Genomic DNA, 18,594 nt, shown 5'->3' with positions numbered 1-18,594 from the left:
CTGACATATCCAGGTCACTGGGTGTCAGTATTAGGCTGCGAGGAAGATTCACTGGAGAAATAACTGATTGTTTTTTTTTTTTCAACTCTCAAGTAAATTGCTCCAATCTAGGAGCTGTAAAAGCAAAGTCAAAGCAGGGGCCAGGGACAATACAGAATGTGTGTGTGTGTGTGCGCGCATGGGAGCAATTTCAAACACACCGCATGACTCTTCTGCTTTTTGACGATTCCTTTTGTCACAGTATTACTCAGTTCAATACCTTCATTCTAAATGTTGTGTGTATGTAGAATGTTTGCTATGAGCTTGTCTACAAAACCTAGACATTGTGCCTTATGCCTCCAACAAACTACAAATAACTTGAGGCAAAACAATATATCTGAATAATAAAATATTCCATAATAAGCAGGTAACTGGTAACAGGTGAGGATTTCGTGACAGGGGACAAAAGGAGCTTTCACCTAAGTCTGTCTTTACAAGCAAAGATGGGTTGTGTCTCGCCACTTGGAACCGGACTTTGTGAGAGACATTTAAACTGTGCAATGCCAGACTTCAATACATTTCACCATCTGCTGCATATTATATTTTAAAAAGACTGAAGTAATCCAGAGGAATCTGACTGTGTAGGGTAACACTGCTTAAGTGCATGACCTCTGAGTCCTCAGACAGTATGGCATGAGAAAGTAGAATGCTACAATAATAAATACAACCAAATGCGTTCAGTAAATGGAGTACTTGTCATAAAAGCCTTGTCATGTAAGACACAGCCCACTGCTACATCAGGAAATACACCCTGAAACCAAGAAAACAACACTACAATTACATGAGTTCTCTGGGCCTGAGCTCATCTCAGACGGTCCAGAGGCAGAAACCTATGCTATGGTCAGATGAGTCCGTGTTTCAGCTTGTTTCCACAAGAAATAAACATCATCTGTAATAATGCCGAAAGGGACCATCCTGATTTTATCAGCAGCAAGGGCAAAAGCCAACACCTCCTGCGGTCCAGATCTGTCTCTTACAGTGCATCCTGATTAAAGGCTAAGCACCACTTAATGGACCTCCATGAATATTCCACATTATTGTAGTTCCTGACGTATATAAGTATGAATTAAAATGAAAATAGCAGCTTAATTTGCTTTAAAACTGACAATTTTATTAAATTGACGGAAAAACCCGAGCTCGTTACGGAAATTCTCGAACGCGACCGTGACGTCACTGGTGGACAACAGCCGAACAACGCCGCGGTAAAACACCGTTATGACTGACTGTTATGACAGAATCTAGCTAAATAACCAACATTATTCATGACAATAGCCTAGCAATAAGCTACACTCAAATTTAGAGGAACCGTTATTCTTGTAAATGTGATCGAAGTCGAACTCGAATTCATCCGACACAGTCACTATGTTTAAGTCTAGGCTCAAAACACACTTGTTCAGTTTAGCCTTTGGCAACTAACCTCTGTCTAGTTTAAGGTTGTCATTTCAGGAACTCATGGACATGGGGAATCAGGGTAAACCCGGATGATGTGCTCACAATTTCTCTTGCTTGGAACGAAAGGATGTCTTTGCCTGAGCTCCTTCTGGTTTCCCTCCTCCCAGTCTGTTACAGTCAGATCCGTCACTACACTAATGAAAATATTCACATGCTCTTATTCTCTGCTGCACTCAACTAAACTAACTGCTTCCCTTTACTGTTTTCTGAGAGAATGGTGGCCCACTGATGGAAGATTGTTTGCTGGATTCTCCTGCAGACCAGACCAGACCAGCTGCTCACCTTATTATTATTATTATTATTATTATTATGTATTATAATGACACTTCATTGGTGATCATTTAAAATTCAATCTATAGTTTGATCAGAGGAGGATGGGTCCCCTTTGTGAGTCTTGGTTCCTCCCAAGGTTTCTTCCTCCAGCCTCGAGGGAGTTTTTCCTGCCACTGTCGCCTTCGGCTGCTTGCATTGGGCTTTGATTTAAATGTTCTGTTTTGAAACTGTGAAGCTGCTTTGTGACAACGTCAGTTGTAAAAGGCGCTATACAAATAAATTTGATTTGATTTGATAAACCTCCGTAATGCAGCTACGTAGCCGAGTATAATCAACTAGTAAGAAATAACATGTTTTCTGACGATCAATAAACACAAGTTAGGAACTCAAATTCCACTGTATTTATTTGTTTGACAATTTCATAGAGCTGCTGCTTAGCCTTTAAGCCTCTATCGAGCCAGAATGGGCAAAAATTCCACATTTATAACTTTAAGTTTTCTCAGTTCCTATATAATTAAACAATGACAATAAAAGGAATGGTGATGTAACACAGTGGTACAACTGTCTCCGTCCCAACATTTTTGGATTGTGTTACAGGCTTCAAATATATGTTCTTATTTTTTTAAATACCATAAAATTTCAGTGAAAACATTGAAATTACTGTCTTTGTGGTTTTGTCAGTTAAATAAAGCTTTAGTAAAATCACAGATTCTGGTGTATATTGCATTGTAAAAAATGTCCAATTTTTCTGTGAAATGGATGTGTATTTTCAGCAGATATTTCTGCTGTAATCTAAGAGAAGTAAGTTACTAGAAGAACAAAAAAAAAAGATTTAAAAACTCCTGACTCCTAACAACCACACTAGACCTACTATTGCACAAAAACTGTCCCCATCATATAAACAGCACTTAGAGTGTTGGAGGAAGAGGAGAAGATCATACACTTTTCTTTTGCCTTTGACTGTAAAAACGGAAGAAAGCTGCAGTCTCTCTCTTCCCTTTTCACCCGACACCGTGTGACTCAATAAAGCATTTTCACACGAGTGTTCTCTCTTCCTGCTCATCTAACTCAACATTAACCTCTATCTGGTTGAGAAACCTCATCAGTTTGGCTAGGGTTATCAGTTTTGCGAGTAAACACGATTGCCATGTTCATTCACACACCCCCTGGGACTGGCCTGGGAAACTAGGTAAAGTACAATACAGTGTTGAAGTCAATGGGAGACTGGCTCTGGCTTTTCCAAAGGAAGTTGTAGATGTATTTCTTGATCAATTTCCCGACACTCATAAAACATTAATTGTAACAGACCACAGTTTAAAGGTTACTGATTTGCATCTGTTTCCTTCTCACCTGTTGTGTGAAGTATCTTATCATTATGACAGTGTCGTGAAGAAATGCCAAGGACCATCAGGACAATGTCACTGCAGTATTATATATATATATATATATATATATATATATATATATATATATATATATATGGTGCATGACTGAACTTTAAAATCTCGTAAGCTCACACCCCACTAGACCAGTAAACATGTTTTATACTGAGGTTACATTACCAAAACTTACCCCAGCTTTAGCCAGTACTCAGTTTGCAGGTTTTGGCACAGTCTGGGCACATCTCCAACCAGACCGTATAGTTTGACAGCCATAGTTTGGCCAGTGTGGCAAATGTTTCGAAGCCAGTTTAGGACATTCATTCATTCATTCACTATCTGTAACCCTTATCCAGTTCAGGGTCGTGGTGGGTCCAGAGCCTACCTGGAATCATTGGGCGCAAGGTGGGAATACACCCTGGAGGGGGCGCCAGTCATTCACAGGGCAACACAGACACTCACACACTCACACCTACGGTCACTTTTTGAGTCGGCAATCCACCTACCAACGTGTGTTTTTGGACTGTGGGAGGAAACCGGAGCACCCGGAGGAAACCCACGCAGACACAGAGAGAACACAGTTTAGGACATGAGAAGACAAATTTTGCCACATCAAAATATATTACATTGTACCCCACTCAGTTTTCCAGTAATTATTTAGGGCCCCTGTCAGTGTCAGGCCCTTCGAATCCTCCAAACATCTCCCCACCTTACAGCACCACTGACACCGATCAGCCCAGTTCAGTTTCTACACTCACTGTCTATTCTCAGCTCCACTGAGGACAGAGGAGCTCTGTAGTAGTAGATAGACTATTGACAAATAATATTTGTTCAGTGTTGGTCCTGAGCATCGAAGAACAGAGTGAAAGAGGTAAAAAAGTATGCAACAAATGGTCTAATATCTGTAACTGCAGAACTATAAAGTGCTCCTGTAAAGTAAGTGGAGCTGAGATAGTGGACAATAGGGCTGTGCTGTATTATATCGTGCTCAATAATATCGCAAATTTCTTTTATACGATTTTATTTTTAAACGATAATATAAAATCAAGTAATCAAGTGATTATCACGTAATTCTGACTTGTTTACGTAATGCATCAATGCCATTACACGTAACATGGCGTACATTCATTACATGAGTCAAGCAGGCACAGTAACAGGTGGAAATTTGCTCTGTGTTCAGTAATTTGCTCTAAAAGAGGAGTGACTTCAGTCGTGTGGAGGTGGTTTGGATTAATATATCAATATTCGAAATATTTTTTATACAATGTCAAAACTTTGGTAAATTTACACATTTATTTGTTGTTTTTTCTAAAGGTTTGAAATTGTTAGATTTGTACTCAAATAAAATGTAATTAAATATCATTTAAATAAGAAAAATATATCATCAAATTAACATAATATTAATATTTTAAAAAATTGTTGCAATGGTGTGTTCGTGAAATTAATAAATTCATTTTTCAGTGTTTTTTCATATCGTCAAGAACACAGTCATCGCCCACCCCTAGTGGACAATGAGTGTAGAGTCATCAAGGGCATTATGAAATTTGGCTGGTCTATAGCAAACCTCTAAAAACTACCACATCTATCTTATCTTTACATCCACAACTATCATATATTTTATGTTTTTTTCATTAGATCACTGCTGTAAACTACTGGAAGAACAAGAGTAAACACAAATGTTTTATTTTCGTTAAATTAGGGACCAAGGAGTTTGTTGATTTTGGTTCAGAATGGCTTTAAATTAAATGTCTGGTGTCCTCAGCTTCCTCGCAGCAAAAATGTCTCTCACCTTTTATAAACAATCAGATACAACACATGTTTAAGGTGCAAAATAACAAATACAACACTGCAGCAAAAACGTATATCATTACCTTCAACAGAAGCATGTTAACCTAGAAAATATCTTCATTTTGTTTTTCACTCCATTTCCTGTCACAGATATATTCTGCCATATTCTGGTGGCGCTAATTCTAAAGAACAATGATGATGATGAGGTAAGCCTTTACGACTATTTAAATACGTCTTGCCCATGTTTCTGATAAGTGTGGGCTTTTCCACCTTTGAACAGTGAATCACACCGTACACTAAATCTTTACGCACCGGAACATTTCCTTCCAAGAACACGGAAATACTGCCACCTCAGGTGTTTCCCTCCTGACAGACAACAAATTAATTAAATGACAAACAAAAGCTCCACTACAAGAAATTCAGCATTTTCCAGTTGTAGATTGGTTTCATGAACACTCTATGCTTTATGCTCTATGTTTCCAGCAAAAAATTTCAATCATGAGGAAGAAAAGCACTTGATAAATCACTTGATTAATGTTAACTTCTTTATTAACATTACTTCAAATTTGCACAATGAGCAAAAACTTTGCCTTCTACACTGAGGGTTAGTATTAAGTCTGGTAAAGCACACATGCTGCACCAATAAGAGTCCTCATGCAAGACCCCTAATGCTATATTAGTGTACCTCTCTAACAAGATTAAAATTGTAGTCAGTTTGGATAAGAGCATCAGCCAAATGAATAACTAAAGATTTACTTTTAACAAATAACATATTAATCTATTATACACTGTGGTACAGCTGCCATTGCATTTTGTGAATTAAAGTGTGTTCTCTGTAAAGGATGAGTTCTTATCTTAAACATCAATTTAGCCTTTTGAGAAATTACTTAAAAATAAAACAAATTAATTAAATTTGTCATCTTCGTAACCTGTTACAGAGTGGATGCTGAGGGTTCACGTACACAAAGACCAGCCCACCTGAATAATATGAATAATAAATCCTTAGCTGGAACTTTGATGGTAGATTACATTGTTCAACACAATGTATGAGGTCAACATGGAATGTTTTTTCTAATGAACCTGATAACAAACAGGTGATTAATATTTAATTATTTGAATCTGTTCAGGCACCTAGGGGCGAAATATTAATTCATTAAAAAGTAGGGCAATGATTCATGGCCAGTGTCAACAATGTTTGCATGTTTAGTTTTTCAATGATTATTTAATTGTTTGCTTAAATTGTATTTTCATTTTAAAAGTCATTTGTTCATTGGTATGATTTATTTACATCACTGTCGAATGCTCGTGTTTCTATGAACTCCAATAAGGAACAGTTGAAATCAAAGACAAAAACATTATTTTAAATGATACAATAAATATATTTATATATTTTAAATAAACCATGAGAAAATGCTCTAAATCAGAGAGATTAAAAAAAGAGACCAAGAGACAGGTCTTGTGTTCCACTGTAAGGAATTACCTGGTAGGAATTAATTGATTACAAAGGTTCTGACCTTGGCCTGTTGAAATTAGTGCCATAAAGCAACTGAACCAAACATCAAACCCTTTTTTATATTGTTTTTAAATATGTTGTAATAGTATATTAAATATACTCAGAGCTAAATGTAAACAACAACCTAAGATCAACAGGCCAGTAGAAATGCTTGGAAATAAATACATTTTACATTACATCAACTCCTTGGCGGTAGGGCCCCGGGGGTGGATGAGGTTCACCCCGGGTTCCTCAAGGCTCTGGATGTTGTGGGGCTGTCCTGGTTGACACGTCTTTGCAACATCGCGTGGACATCGGGGGCAGTGCCTCTGGACTGGCAGACTGGGGTGGTGGTTCCCCTTTTTAAAAAGGGGGATCGGAGGGTGTGTTCCAACTATAGGGGGATCACACTCCTCAGCCTCCCCGGTAAGGTCTATGCGGGGGTACTGGAGAAGAGAGTCCGACCGATAGTTGAACCTCGGATCCAGGAGGAACAATGCGGATTCCGCCCCGGTCGTGGAACACAGGACCAGCTCTTTACCCTCGCTAGGATCCTGGAGGGTGCATGGGAGTTTGCTCAACCAGTCTACATGTGTTTTGTGGATCTGGAGAAGGCATTCGACCGTGTCCCTCGGGGTATTCTGTGGGGGGTGCTCAGGGAGTATGGGGTACTGGGCTCTTTGTTACAAGCTATCCAGTCCCTGTACAAACAGAGCAGGAGTCTGGTTCGTATGGCTGGCAGTAAGTCCGACTGGTTTCCAGTCGGAGTTGGACTCCGTCAGGGCTGCCCGTTGTCACCGGTTCTGTTCACAATTTTTATGGACAGAATTTCTCGGCGTAGCCAAGTGGCGGAGGGTGTCCGGTTTGGTGGTCTCAGGATCCCATGTCTGCTTTTTGCAGATGATGTGGTCTTGTTGGCTTCATCGAGCCGGGAACTCCAGCTCTTGCTGGACCAGTTTGCAGCCGAGTGTGAAGCGGTAGGGATGAGGATCAGTACCTCCAAGTCCGAGTCCATGGTACTCAGTCGGAAAAGGGTGGAGTGCTCTCTCCAGGTTGGAAGTGAGATCCTGCCTCAAGTGGAGGAGTTTAAATACCTCGGGGTCTTGTTCACGAGTGAGGGAAAGATGGAGCGTGAGATTGACAGGCGGATCGGTGCAGCGTCAGCAGTAATGCGGGCTTTGTACCGGTCCGTTGTGGTGAAGAAAGAGCTGAGCAGAAAAGCAAAGCTCTCGATTTACCGGTCAATCTACGTCCCAACCCTCACCTATGGTCACGAGCTTTGGGTAGTGACCGAAAGAACGAGATCGCGGGTACAAGCGGCTGAAATGAGTTTTCTCCGCAGGATGTCTGGACTCTCCCTTAGAGACAGGGTTAGGAGCTCGGACATCCGGGAGAGACTCGGAGTGGAGCCGCTGCTCCTCCACGTCGAGAGGAGCCAGTTGAGATGGTTCGGGCATCTGGTTCGGATGCCTCCTGGACGCCTTCCTGGAGAGGTGTTCCGGGCATGTCCAACGGGGAGGAGGCCCCGGGGCAGACCAAGAACACGCTGGAGAGACTATATGTCTCGACTGGCCTGGGAACGCCTCGGTATACCCCCGGAGGAGCTGGCGTCGGTGGCTGGGGAGAGGGAGGTCTGGGTTTCTTTGCTCCGACTGCTTCCCCCGCGACCCGGACCCGGATAAGCGGTGGATAATGGATGGATGGACATTACATTAGAAGTAATGTAAAGAAAAACAGTAAAGTCATCATTGAAGTTTTCATTGTGTTTTGAGCATTCACTCAAGACTGGTTTGGTATGATCATCCAAAAGTTGCTCATTTCATTTAGTAAGCTATTTTTAAAGTCTACAATTGCACTAAATAATGAATGGTGTCTAAGTTCACAGTCACCGAAGCTAATCCATAAAAATGTCTCCACAATTTCTTCAACCACTTCCACATCAGGTTTTCATTAAGGTCGTTCAAATGGCTCACTGCAGCATTGAGGCAGCATTGAATACTCAAACAGTATTTTTTTTGTACAAAATTATGGTTAAATTTATCGTACACAGCACATCAACCTGCGTCTCAAACCTCACTGACAATTCAAATCAACCTGGATGAAGACCTGTATGTGGTTAGAGTTGGTTGTGAAAAGTTGTGTGGATGTGTTTTCAGGACAATGTTTGGGTGACCGACGTCTAGCCTTGGAGCTCCATCACTGAAGAAGCAATTTTTGGACATCAATGTTTTAATAAATGAACCTTTTTGGCTCTTAAAAATGATGGGTGTAAATGAGGTTCTAGTCGGCGAAGCTTTCCGTAAAGGATTCTTATCAGTTGACCATTCAAGATCCAGGCAGTCCTTTAACTGTTGGAATGTTTTCTGGGAAAAAGTGCCAATATGGACAGAATTACTATTACTCTTATCAAAACCCAACTCAAATAACTAAGCCAAGAGGAAGCAGGAACTGGTCTGAAACTTGTCTGACTCCTCCTGCGAGATGGAGAGAGAGGGTGAGGCATCTGGAGGTATATAAATGTCCTGCAGCACATCAGGATTATACACTAAACACACAGGTTTATCTCAAGAAAAGAGGAATCAAATACTTGGGTGAGAAATTATGTCTTTTTAGCTCCTGTTCAACCTTTCTCCTTTAAAATTGCTTGTGTTTTAATGTATCTCTCTTTCTTCTATGACTTTTATTTGAGATGCATTCTTGAAACACACTACTGAATGCATTAACTCTTGGTAGATATACATTGGTGATTACATTTTTTCCAAGGGTTTGTGTGAAAGAGGGGTATAATATAGAATAATATTTGGTCAGAGAATAACTATTCGTGTGGGCTTTAAAGTAATAACATTCAGTATTGTGATGTATTGTAATATGCAAAACACCACAAAGATCTGGCCTGTTAACTCACTCATGTTTAGCAGGTTAAAGTTAAACAAGTTAAAATTTCAGCCATTATTTGTGTTCATTTTATTTGGAAAGTAAAACTTCTGTTATTTTTCTAAGTTCCTAACAACTCTTTCTGACTGAAGTCACTCATGACCCTGGCCTAAGCTACAGAGTGACATTATCTTTGTTACTGTTCCAGATATGAAGCTCTTAATACCGACTGTGTTGCTGGGTTTGTGCCACATGATCAACTACCTCACTGTGTCTGGTACGTAAAGTTTCAGATGTAATCTTGAACTAAATGGAGTACTGTTAACTGTCTGTTGTGTTCAGTTGGGTTTATCCTACAGATGTACAGACTTATCAAACCATCTAAACAGTTAGCCTTTGCTTCTGTTCCTCAATGTGTATCTACACTCCTGATTCGGGTGCATTGTGTGTTTCTTTAGGATCTGTTCAGGAAGGCTTGGGCAGACCTTTCATTCTGGATGCCATTGAAGAAGCCAAGAAACTCGTAGACGATTCTTACTTGTACTCTCGTCAAGAGTGAGCCAACATTTCTTAATACATTTGACAGGCTTCATATATTGTTATATATCAAATTTTACAATACAATGACAACACGATGCATTTCATTCCATTTTAAAGGAGTTTAGCGAGGGTGCGCAGAAACACCTTCATAAAACCATCTGATAAACTGCGTCTGATGAAGCAGCCTGCAAGAAAGACTCGAGACGCTGTGAGAGCTGCAGATTATCTGGAACAGACTCTCAGGATCATCTCAGAGAAAACACACCATGCTCACAAGAGATCCATTAATGCTACAGGTCTGATATTTGCTCTTATTTCCATCATTTGCCTTAAACTTTTTGTGCCACAGACATCACTGGACTGCTTTAACTGAAGCACAGTGTAATTCTTACTATGTACATTGTAAAAATTGTAAGCAGAAGAGAGAACTTTATTAGGATCAAATTTAATGACAAATTGCTGCTCTGGACATATTCTTTTAAACTTGTGTCTCAGCAAATATCTTTCTCCTTTATCATATCTGTCAGGTCACTACAGCATTATTTTAAAAAGTCAGTGATATAATATTTACTCTCTCTTTCTCTCAGCTCTGATTACTCCTGAAGAGCTCCAGACTATACAGCGTCTGACTGGCTGCGCTGCTCAGGTCCGACCCCCTTCCTGCAGGACCACGCCCCTCATCAACAAATACCGCACAGCCAACAGTGTCTGTAACAACAGGTGAGCTGAGCACTAATCTGCTCTCAATACTGACAGAGTGATCCTGAACTTCACAAAGTACTTTCCAATTAATCAAGAAGGGGCTGTAGAAATAAAAAATATATATTTTATATACTGCATTTCAACTCAAACTTTTCAGTAACTCCTGTCAATATATTACTCATGTACTTCCCTGGTCTTGTTACAGCTGTAAATATCGCAGATATCCAGTTGAAACCCTACCTACATTAATAAAAGATTTTTAAATGCTTTTTCAAAATGATGTCCATAGGAAAATATCATATGTAAAGTATGTTTTTATTATTCTGGATCCTAGGAAAAATCCACTTCTTGGAGCAGCAAACACACCGCTAGCTCGCTGGCTCCCTCCTATTTATGAAGATGGTGTTTCCCAGCCTGTAGGATGGGACCCCAACAGACTCTATAACGGAGTCCTTCTACCTCTAGTAAGCCAGCAGTCTACTTCATTTCCCTAAGCTTTATATTTTCAGCCTGGTGTGTCTAGGCTCAATCTGGATCTCTTCCTACTCCAGGTCAGACTGGTGTCTAACCGCATTGTAAGCACTGCAGACGCTGACGTTCAAGGTGACAGTGAGTACACACACCTGGTCACCTTCTTTGGCCAATGGAATGACCACGACTTGTCCTTTACACCTCATTCGCCCAGCATCCGATCTTTCAGCAGTGGTATCAACTGCGACGAGAGCTGTGAGCGCTCAGAGCCTTGTTACCCCATCCAGGTGAGTCTGCAAGAAAACTTGTGGATACATTACTGTAAACATTATTCCAACTAGCTTCTTTTGTGCTTAGACCTGTTTACAACATCCCAGCGCCCTTAAACTTAAATAAACCTCTGCAGCGTAGTCTACATGAGAACATTTGACTTAGCATGGCATCACAGCTGAACTTAAAACAATTTGCTCTTTGCAGTTTCCTCCTAATGACACTCGCCTGTCTAGGCTTGGTCCAAATAGCTGCCTCCCATTCTTCCGTTCTGCTCCAGCCTGTGGTTCTGGTAACAACGCCTTCATTTTCGGTGGCGTGTCAAATGTGAGGCAGCAGATAAACTCCTTGACGGCATTCCTGGATGTGGGCCAGGTTTATGGCTCGGATGAAGTACTAGCGCGAGAACTCCGGGACCTCTCCAATGACAACGGTCTCCTACTTGTCAATGACCGCTTCCAAGACAATGGCCGAGAAGTTCTGCCATTCACTAAAGTTGCCAGCAATATGTGCAGGACACGCAATCAAATCCTCAACACCACAGGCTTGGAAGAAGTTCCATGTTTCATTGGAGGTTGGTTTTGCTTTTTTCAGATATTTATTTAAATCTTATTATATTTTAATATGATTTATTGGGGGAAATACTTAATAAAACTACAGACTCTGCAATAAAGGCCAAGAATTGCCAAAAAATAAAAAATAAAAAAAAAAATAAAAAAAACACACATCACCAAAATAAATGTTGCCATAATTTTGTTGGCTGCAGGTGATGCCCGTGTGGATGAGAACATTGCTCTCACATCCCTGCACACACTCTTCGTGAGGGAACACAATCGCCTAGCACGAGCCCTACGCATCCTAAACCCCCAGTGGAGCGGTGAAACACTTTACCAGGAGGCTCGTAAGATCATGGGTGCCTACCACCAGGTACATCTTAAAACAAACACATACAGCTAGTCTTGATTCAGTCTAATTATTTTAATTCTAGTAGGCTCTGATCATATTTGGTTTGCAGTACAATCTTCATATGAAAAAAAAAAGATAACTCATTATGTTTCTGCCTCACAGATCATTGTAATTAGGGACTACCTGCAACACATTGTGGGTCCCGATGCCATCCAGAGACTGCTAGGCCCCTATCCCGGGTATGATCCAAACGTAGATCCTACCATCGCTAATATTTTTGCCACTGCTGCCTACCGTTTCGCCCATGTGACAATTCAGCCCCTGGTTTTCCGTATGGATGAGAACTTCCAAGACCATCCACGATTTCCCAGTGTCCCTCTCTATGAGGCCTTCTTCACACCTTGGAGGGTTCTCTTTGAAGGTAAGAACGGACTCTTTGAGACACCTGATTTAAGGGAGCACTAGGTAGTATTTTTACCTTGAAGATTCAAAATCATTGTAATGCCCCACTGACCTATAATTGGGAGAACAGAGCCTCAGTCATTGCTACCCCAGGCTCAGCAGAGCAGAATTTTAACTATGTAACTTTTGGAGAAAATTAGGAAACCAACCCCCTTGATTTCAGGACTGAGCTGTAAAAGTGAAGCTTTGCAACTCTTGGGGAGCCAAGGAGCAACTACCCAAAATATAATACAGTGTTCCTTTAACTCAAGGAGCTGATGGCTGATGATGTGCATGAAAGCAGGGAGCTCATTATAAAAATTATGTGACTGAAAATCTGCCCAGCTTTGCTCTGACTGTGATTATCGTCTAAACCCCATCTGAATCTCTGCCTCCAGGTGGTATTGATCCTCTGATCCGTGGCCTGATCAGCCGGCCAGCCAAGCTGAATCAACAGAAGCACATGCTAGTGAATGCACTGAGGGAGAGGTTGTTTGCCTTTACCAGTCACATTGCTATGGATCTGGCATCCCTCAACATGCAGAGGAGCCGTGATCATGCTCTGCAAGGTACGCCACGCAGAAGCTCATTCTGGGCATTTCAGTGACCACAAAAACATCCTCATTTCCAGTTTATAAAACTATATTTTGTCCTTTTCCCCATTAGGCTATAACGCATGGCGGAGGTTCTGCAACCTCTCCACACCTCAGAATGAAGCTGAACTGGCCCTGGAACTGAACAACAACGAGTTGGCACATGGGCTTATTGAACTCTACGGACATCCTGCCAACATTGACGTCTGGCTGGGGGGTGTAGCTGAACCTTTTGTCCCCGGAGGCAGAGTCGGACCTCTCTTCTCGTGTCTCATTGCAACCCAGTTCCAAAAGATTCGTCAAGGCGACAGGTACTACACAATTCCAAATGGACTGAATGCATGAATGACTTCCATATTTAGAAGTCTTGAGTAAATATGACCATTTGTAATTTTGGTCTCTCTCTCAATGCAGACTCTGGTGGGAGAATCGTGGGGTTTTCACCAGAAGGCAGAGAGCCTCATTAGCCTCTGTATCTCTGGCTCGCATAATCTGTGACAACACTGGCATCCGGAGAGTTCCTGTAGACCCCTTCCTACTTAAGCCCAACAGGGCAAACTTTGTTGACTGCAATGACATCCCAGATCTTGATCTCACTCCTTGGATAGACGCCGGTAAGTCAAAGAAGGCGAAGGGATTCTCTGTGCATTCAAACCTCTGAAATCCACTAACAACAATCAAAGCTTTTATTCACCTGTGGTCATTAAAATGTGAATATTTGTTTAGCACATTTCAGTCTTTTAGGAAGTGATTTCCCAGTCTTTTCCCAACATTATTCAGATCAGAGCCCTAACTCATTGACACATAAGGCTGATAACTTGAGATAAACTAAGTCAACCTTTATTGTTAGTCTGAGCAAATTGTTAATCAATGCTATGGCCTTCTTGCCGTTGGAACAAATCTAGACCTTTGAATAAATGGCACGCATACAATCCTTTTGAAACCTAGATTGCTTTTTTTTTTATTTCTTATTCAAAAAATTAAATCATAGATCCATTGAACAAATAATCACATCTTTATGGCCGACCTCCAATATAAAATCTTCTCTTCCCTGTTTTTCTCTTGTTCTCAAAGTTGTATTGATATTATTATACAACAATGCATGAAAGTGCATTTAAATATACTAACTTTCTAGTTTGTGTGGAGTTGGCTTACTTCTGGTGTTTGACATTTTAGGTGAGCGTGACAGTCAGAATATACACACTGGAAATGAGGTTAGCCAAGTATTATTTTTTATGAACTTATAATGAATATACACTGACTAAAAGTTGAAACCTGTCTGAGGTGTCTGGGATCTCTTTTCTGAGACATGCACTTGTTTGATATGTTCCCTCTCCACATGTCTGATTGGGTTGGTGATTTTCTGAGTAACATGTAATAACTAAATTGTTCCTCTACCTTCCTAAAGTTGTCTTGTGTCTGAACTTGCCTGATATATAACTAAACAGTTCTGGAACCCTTTTCAGATCCTGATGCAGAGCCGTTAACAGGACCTGCAGGACCTGCAGGAAAACAGGGTAAGCATTTTTCTCGCAAATCTTCTGAGGCCTTTGGATCAAGTCTAAAGAAAGAGTCCTTGTAGAAATTAAGATTTCAGCCCTAACCCGAACCCTAGATTACAATCATCCTTGCTTGCTCTACTTTTATTGCTAACTTGCATTAACAAACGCAAGCAATGTCTCTGAAGAGCTACCAGTTGCTATAGCACTATCTAGTGTTTTAAGAAATTCCAGGGCTTCATTGCTATTTCTTTGCTTTATTTTCTCTACTCTAGGTCCCCCAGGGGAACCAGGGTTAAGAGGACCACCAGGACCCCCTGGACCTGCTGCTAATATCACAACCCAAAGATCTGCCTTCTCAATGCTGTTTGGATCCTCATCTCCTTCTTCCAGTCGAGTCCTCATTTTCACAAACCCAGTTTTTAACGATCTGAACGACTACAGCACCCAGACGGGAGAGTTCACATGCAAAGTACCCGGTGTGTATGAGTTTGTCTTCTTTTTAACGTCTTCTCGAAGTGTGGGCAAGGTAACGCTGCGTCACAATAGCAATGTGGTTCTGGGCAGCGTGGCATCTCAGCAAAGTCCTGGAAGATTAACTTACAGTGGACAGACAGTCCTAAAACTAAACCCAGGGGATCGCGTATGGTTGGAGGCCAGTCTCGGCAGCAGCGGCCTTTCCTCTGATAGCAATTTCAATGGACTTCTGATCTTTACATCATGAATCTGGCCTTTTAAATTCAGTGTGTAAACTCATTCCACACACCAACACTCCCACACCCCTGCACATATTAACCCTTCTCATCCATGCCTGCCTTGAAGCATCCTCTGTCCTGTTTCTCCATGCAAGGATACAGTAAATCCTGTTCCTCAAGATTCACCCCAACCACTGTTACATTTATAGCAGCTTTAGGTTTGATTGTGAATTTCCATTTGTTGATGTAGTAAAATAAACATGGCTCCTATGTTGTTTTTTGTTTGTTGTAAACAATTGTGACCATATTCCTGATAAAATGCATTGTCCACAGGACATTTAATGCTACTATATATAGTAAATGGAATATCAGGTTATTTGCAAACTTTTCCATGAATAATCTTTTATTTTACTTTACTCCTGTAATTTTCCATGCACTTTATATGTTTTGTTGAAAGTGTGAAAAATAACTGCAAATAAAAGAAATGAAAAGATATGTACCTCAACAAACATCTCTGTATTTCTTTAAACAGTTTTCCTTTTATAGAGAATAATATACATATTATAAATATATTTAAACAAATAAATTGCAACACGTTTTAAATGTAAACAGAAATTCCAATTCTACGTGATGTGAAAAAAAAAAGACTAAATAAGAATATTCTGTAGCAATTTTTCAAAAGAACACCAAGCAGAGTGCTGCTTAAGAGCACGGCTGTCACACTGCCTTGCCATTTGAATTTAATCAAGTCTTCATAAGGGGTATCTGCACAAACTACAGAAAATTTGTAGCGTTAGAAACATTAGAAGCATTGTCCCTCTGTCCGTGAGGAAAGCTGTACTGTTTACCTGACTGTGGCAGGTTTGATCTACAAAGCCTTGCATTTCTCTATATTCATTAAGACATTTTAACCACACCAGCCCCATTGTGAATAAAAAATAATGTTCTAATGGATTTGGTGCTTTACCGTACATTGACAGTAGGGGGAGACAGCAATTCTACCAGTATCTCAGACATTTCCAATGTATAAAGGCAGATAAGAGCCAAAGGCCGCTGAAAAATAGAGAATCTATGATTTCTTTCCTGTAGTCTGAAAGGCTGCTTCTCAGAAACTGTTCTCTCTGAACACATGAAATTCTCCTGAAACGGAATTAACTGCAAGCATCTTAAGAGTTTCTTCACTTCCCCAAGAGTCATAGGCAGACTTAACTCCCCATATCTGTTTTTTCCTGCTGCTACAGCCCACTACAGCTGCTTCACTGTGCCAAATAACATCCACCAGCACCCCATTCTGGAAGAGAGCCTCAGACAGTGTTGCTTTGAGTTTTCTAAAATGCTCAACACCACATGTAATGTTTAGTTTTCACTGCGCAGCTTAGTCACGACACAACGATGACACAATGGTTTACATCTGTCCATAGATAGCAATCCTAGAGCAGGATTTATAAGGGGTAAGTGAAAAAATGAGCAGAATGGAATTCCAGAAATGCTCTTACATCTCATTAGAAAAAAGAAATTTCTTCACCAAACCCCACCTCTTTCTTTGTGACTTCATTGAATTCTGCATACACATGCCAAGTGCCACGTAGGCTGCTGTGTGTGTGTGTGTGTGTGTGTGTTGAGACTTCGCTCTTAGACACTGAGTAATGGAAACCTCCTGTTTGTGCAGGGAAAAAAAATCAGTTGAACTAGTCTGTATCAAGCTCCCGTTTCACTGGAATTGTATGTGGTATAGAACAAGACAACGCGTCTGTGTTAAAGTTTTGGGAGTTACGCTCATCAGTTACTGTAGCTGCTTGAATCTGGCTGCATCCAAATGCATCACAGAAACACAATTGACAATGGAGAGCAATAAGAGGGCTAGAGACGAAAACGCACATGCATGTTTACCAAGGCATGAGAGAGACAGCAAATAGATCCCTAAAATATGCGATCAAAACAATCAGGCCCTCTACTTCACAGTGCACCCATTAAAAACACCTGTATACACAGTCTGTATAATCTCCAAAGAAAGGCATGAAATAAAATGTGGACCAGAGCTGTATAAAGCCCTGCACTGTTGTGAAGTGGAGGAAATATTCCGCTGAAGTGAGGACCATCAATACCTTTGAGATGAGCTAGAATTCCATTTGTAACCCAGAACTAATCATCCAACATCTGTACTTGACCTCAGTAATGCTTTCAAGATCCGAATGCCTTCCCAGAAGAGAAGAGGCTCTTACTGCAGCAAAGAACAACACACTTCTGATTAATATCCTTCTTTTCAGAGGACCTTTTGTCCATAAAGTGTAGAAATTGACACAGCAAATTATAGAGGAATGGAAGATCACTGCTGTAAAACTTAGTACTTTCACTGTAGTCTGTAGCAGCCCATACATTTTACCTAGATATACGCCCTGAGTATGTTACTATTTGATTTGAATCACCCTAAGAACCCATCTGGCCCAGGCAACTGACAGCTTTTTGAACATGCTGACCAAGCCTGAAGGTCCACTTCTGGTTTACCTCCACACAGCCCTCCGCAAGATTACCCAGGCACTACTGCTGGTGTGTCACAAGAGGAGAATTCCAGCAACGTGGACTAAGGATCTAGGTTAATCGCTTGCAGATGTGCTTCCACCGCCAAAGAGTGTTTCATGTCTCCAATGCAAGATGAGCACGACATTGAGCAGCAAATTGCACGAAAATACGAAAAACAACCATGACCCAGTAAAAGTGGTTCTGTTTAGCTGTTGTATTTTGCAGAATATATTTTTTTTAGATTTTAATACTGATCTTAACTTGACATTAGGAAAGGATGCTTCTGTTTCCATTGTGCAAAGACTCTCTAGAATTCTTTACTGAGTTGACTCTGGCTTTGTGGCTAGTCTGCAAGAACAGACAGTGGAGAAAAACACTTAATTTATCTATCCAAATGTCAAAGGCAGATGGAAAAGAATAATAAATTGTGAGCTGAACACAAATATGCAATTACAACGTCTCTGGGTCACACTGTTCTTTCCGTTTGACGTCCAGTTGTTTCCTGTTTTTGGTGATATTCAAAAAACTGGCATGACGTTATTATTTTCAAGGTGGCTTTGTTTATCATTAAATATCTCTCAGTAGTTTTCGAAAGCCAACAAATATTCTAACACACCGGGAAATTTCTGAAATTAATATGAGACCCTGTTGGCCAAGAAC

At 40.7% G+C, this 18,594-nt stretch overlaps 2 protein-coding genes across 7 annotated transcripts in view; one reads left to right on the top strand and one right to left on the bottom strand.

The window, feature by feature from the left end:
• sftpba (surfactant protein Ba) overlaps nt 1-18,594 on the bottom strand; it is an 85,977-nt gene that overhangs the window by 64,156 nt on the left and 3,227 nt on the right. The window lies entirely within an intron of this gene.
• mpx (myeloid-specific peroxidase) lies at nt 8,982-15,878 on the top strand. Of its 2 annotated transcripts, XM_066650655.1 has the most exons (16): nt 8,982-9,014; nt 9,506-9,574; nt 9,756-9,852; nt 9,955-10,133; nt 10,425-10,557; nt 10,874-11,003; nt 11,091-11,297; nt 11,488-11,854; nt 12,047-12,207; nt 12,349-12,607; nt 13,026-13,196; nt 13,294-13,531; nt 13,635-13,834; nt 14,397-14,434; nt 14,687-14,737; nt 14,995-15,128. In XM_066650655.1, exons 2-15 carry the CDS (start codon nt 9,508-9,510, stop codon nt 14,705-14,707), a joined length of 2,268 nt encoding a protein of 755 aa, XP_066506752.1. In that variant the 5' UTR covers nt 8,982-9,014; nt 9,506-9,507; the 3' UTR covers nt 14,708-14,737; nt 14,995-15,128. The 2 variants fall into 2 exon arrangements, with proteins under 2 accessions (XP_066506752.1, XP_066506751.1); XM_066650654.1 differs by lacking the exon at nt 14,397-14,434 and having other exon boundaries at nt 14,995-15,878.

The sequence above is a fragment of the Hoplias malabaricus genome, chromosome 18 (assembly GCF_029633855.1).
Source record: "Hoplias malabaricus isolate fHopMal1 chromosome 18, fHopMal1.hap1, whole genome shotgun sequence".
Taxonomy (NCBI): Eukaryota; Metazoa; Chordata; class Actinopteri; order Characiformes; family Erythrinidae; genus Hoplias; species Hoplias malabaricus.
Note: the sequence above shows the minus strand (reverse complement) of the source record. Positions and strands in the feature narration are given on the sequence as shown.

Coding starts and splice junctions, on each gene's coding strand:
- mpx (XM_066650654.1), top strand. CDS start 9,508: ATGAAGCTCTTAATACCGACTGTGTTGCTGGGTTTGTGCCACATGATC. Junction 10,558..10,873: donor AACAGTGTCTGTAACAACAG/GTGAGCTGAGCA, acceptor TCTGGATCCTAG/GAAAAATCCACTTCTTGGAG. Junction 12,608..13,025: donor TTGGAGGGTTCTCTTTGAAG/GTAAGAACGGAC, acceptor CTCTGCCTCCAG/GTGGTATTGATCCTCTGATC.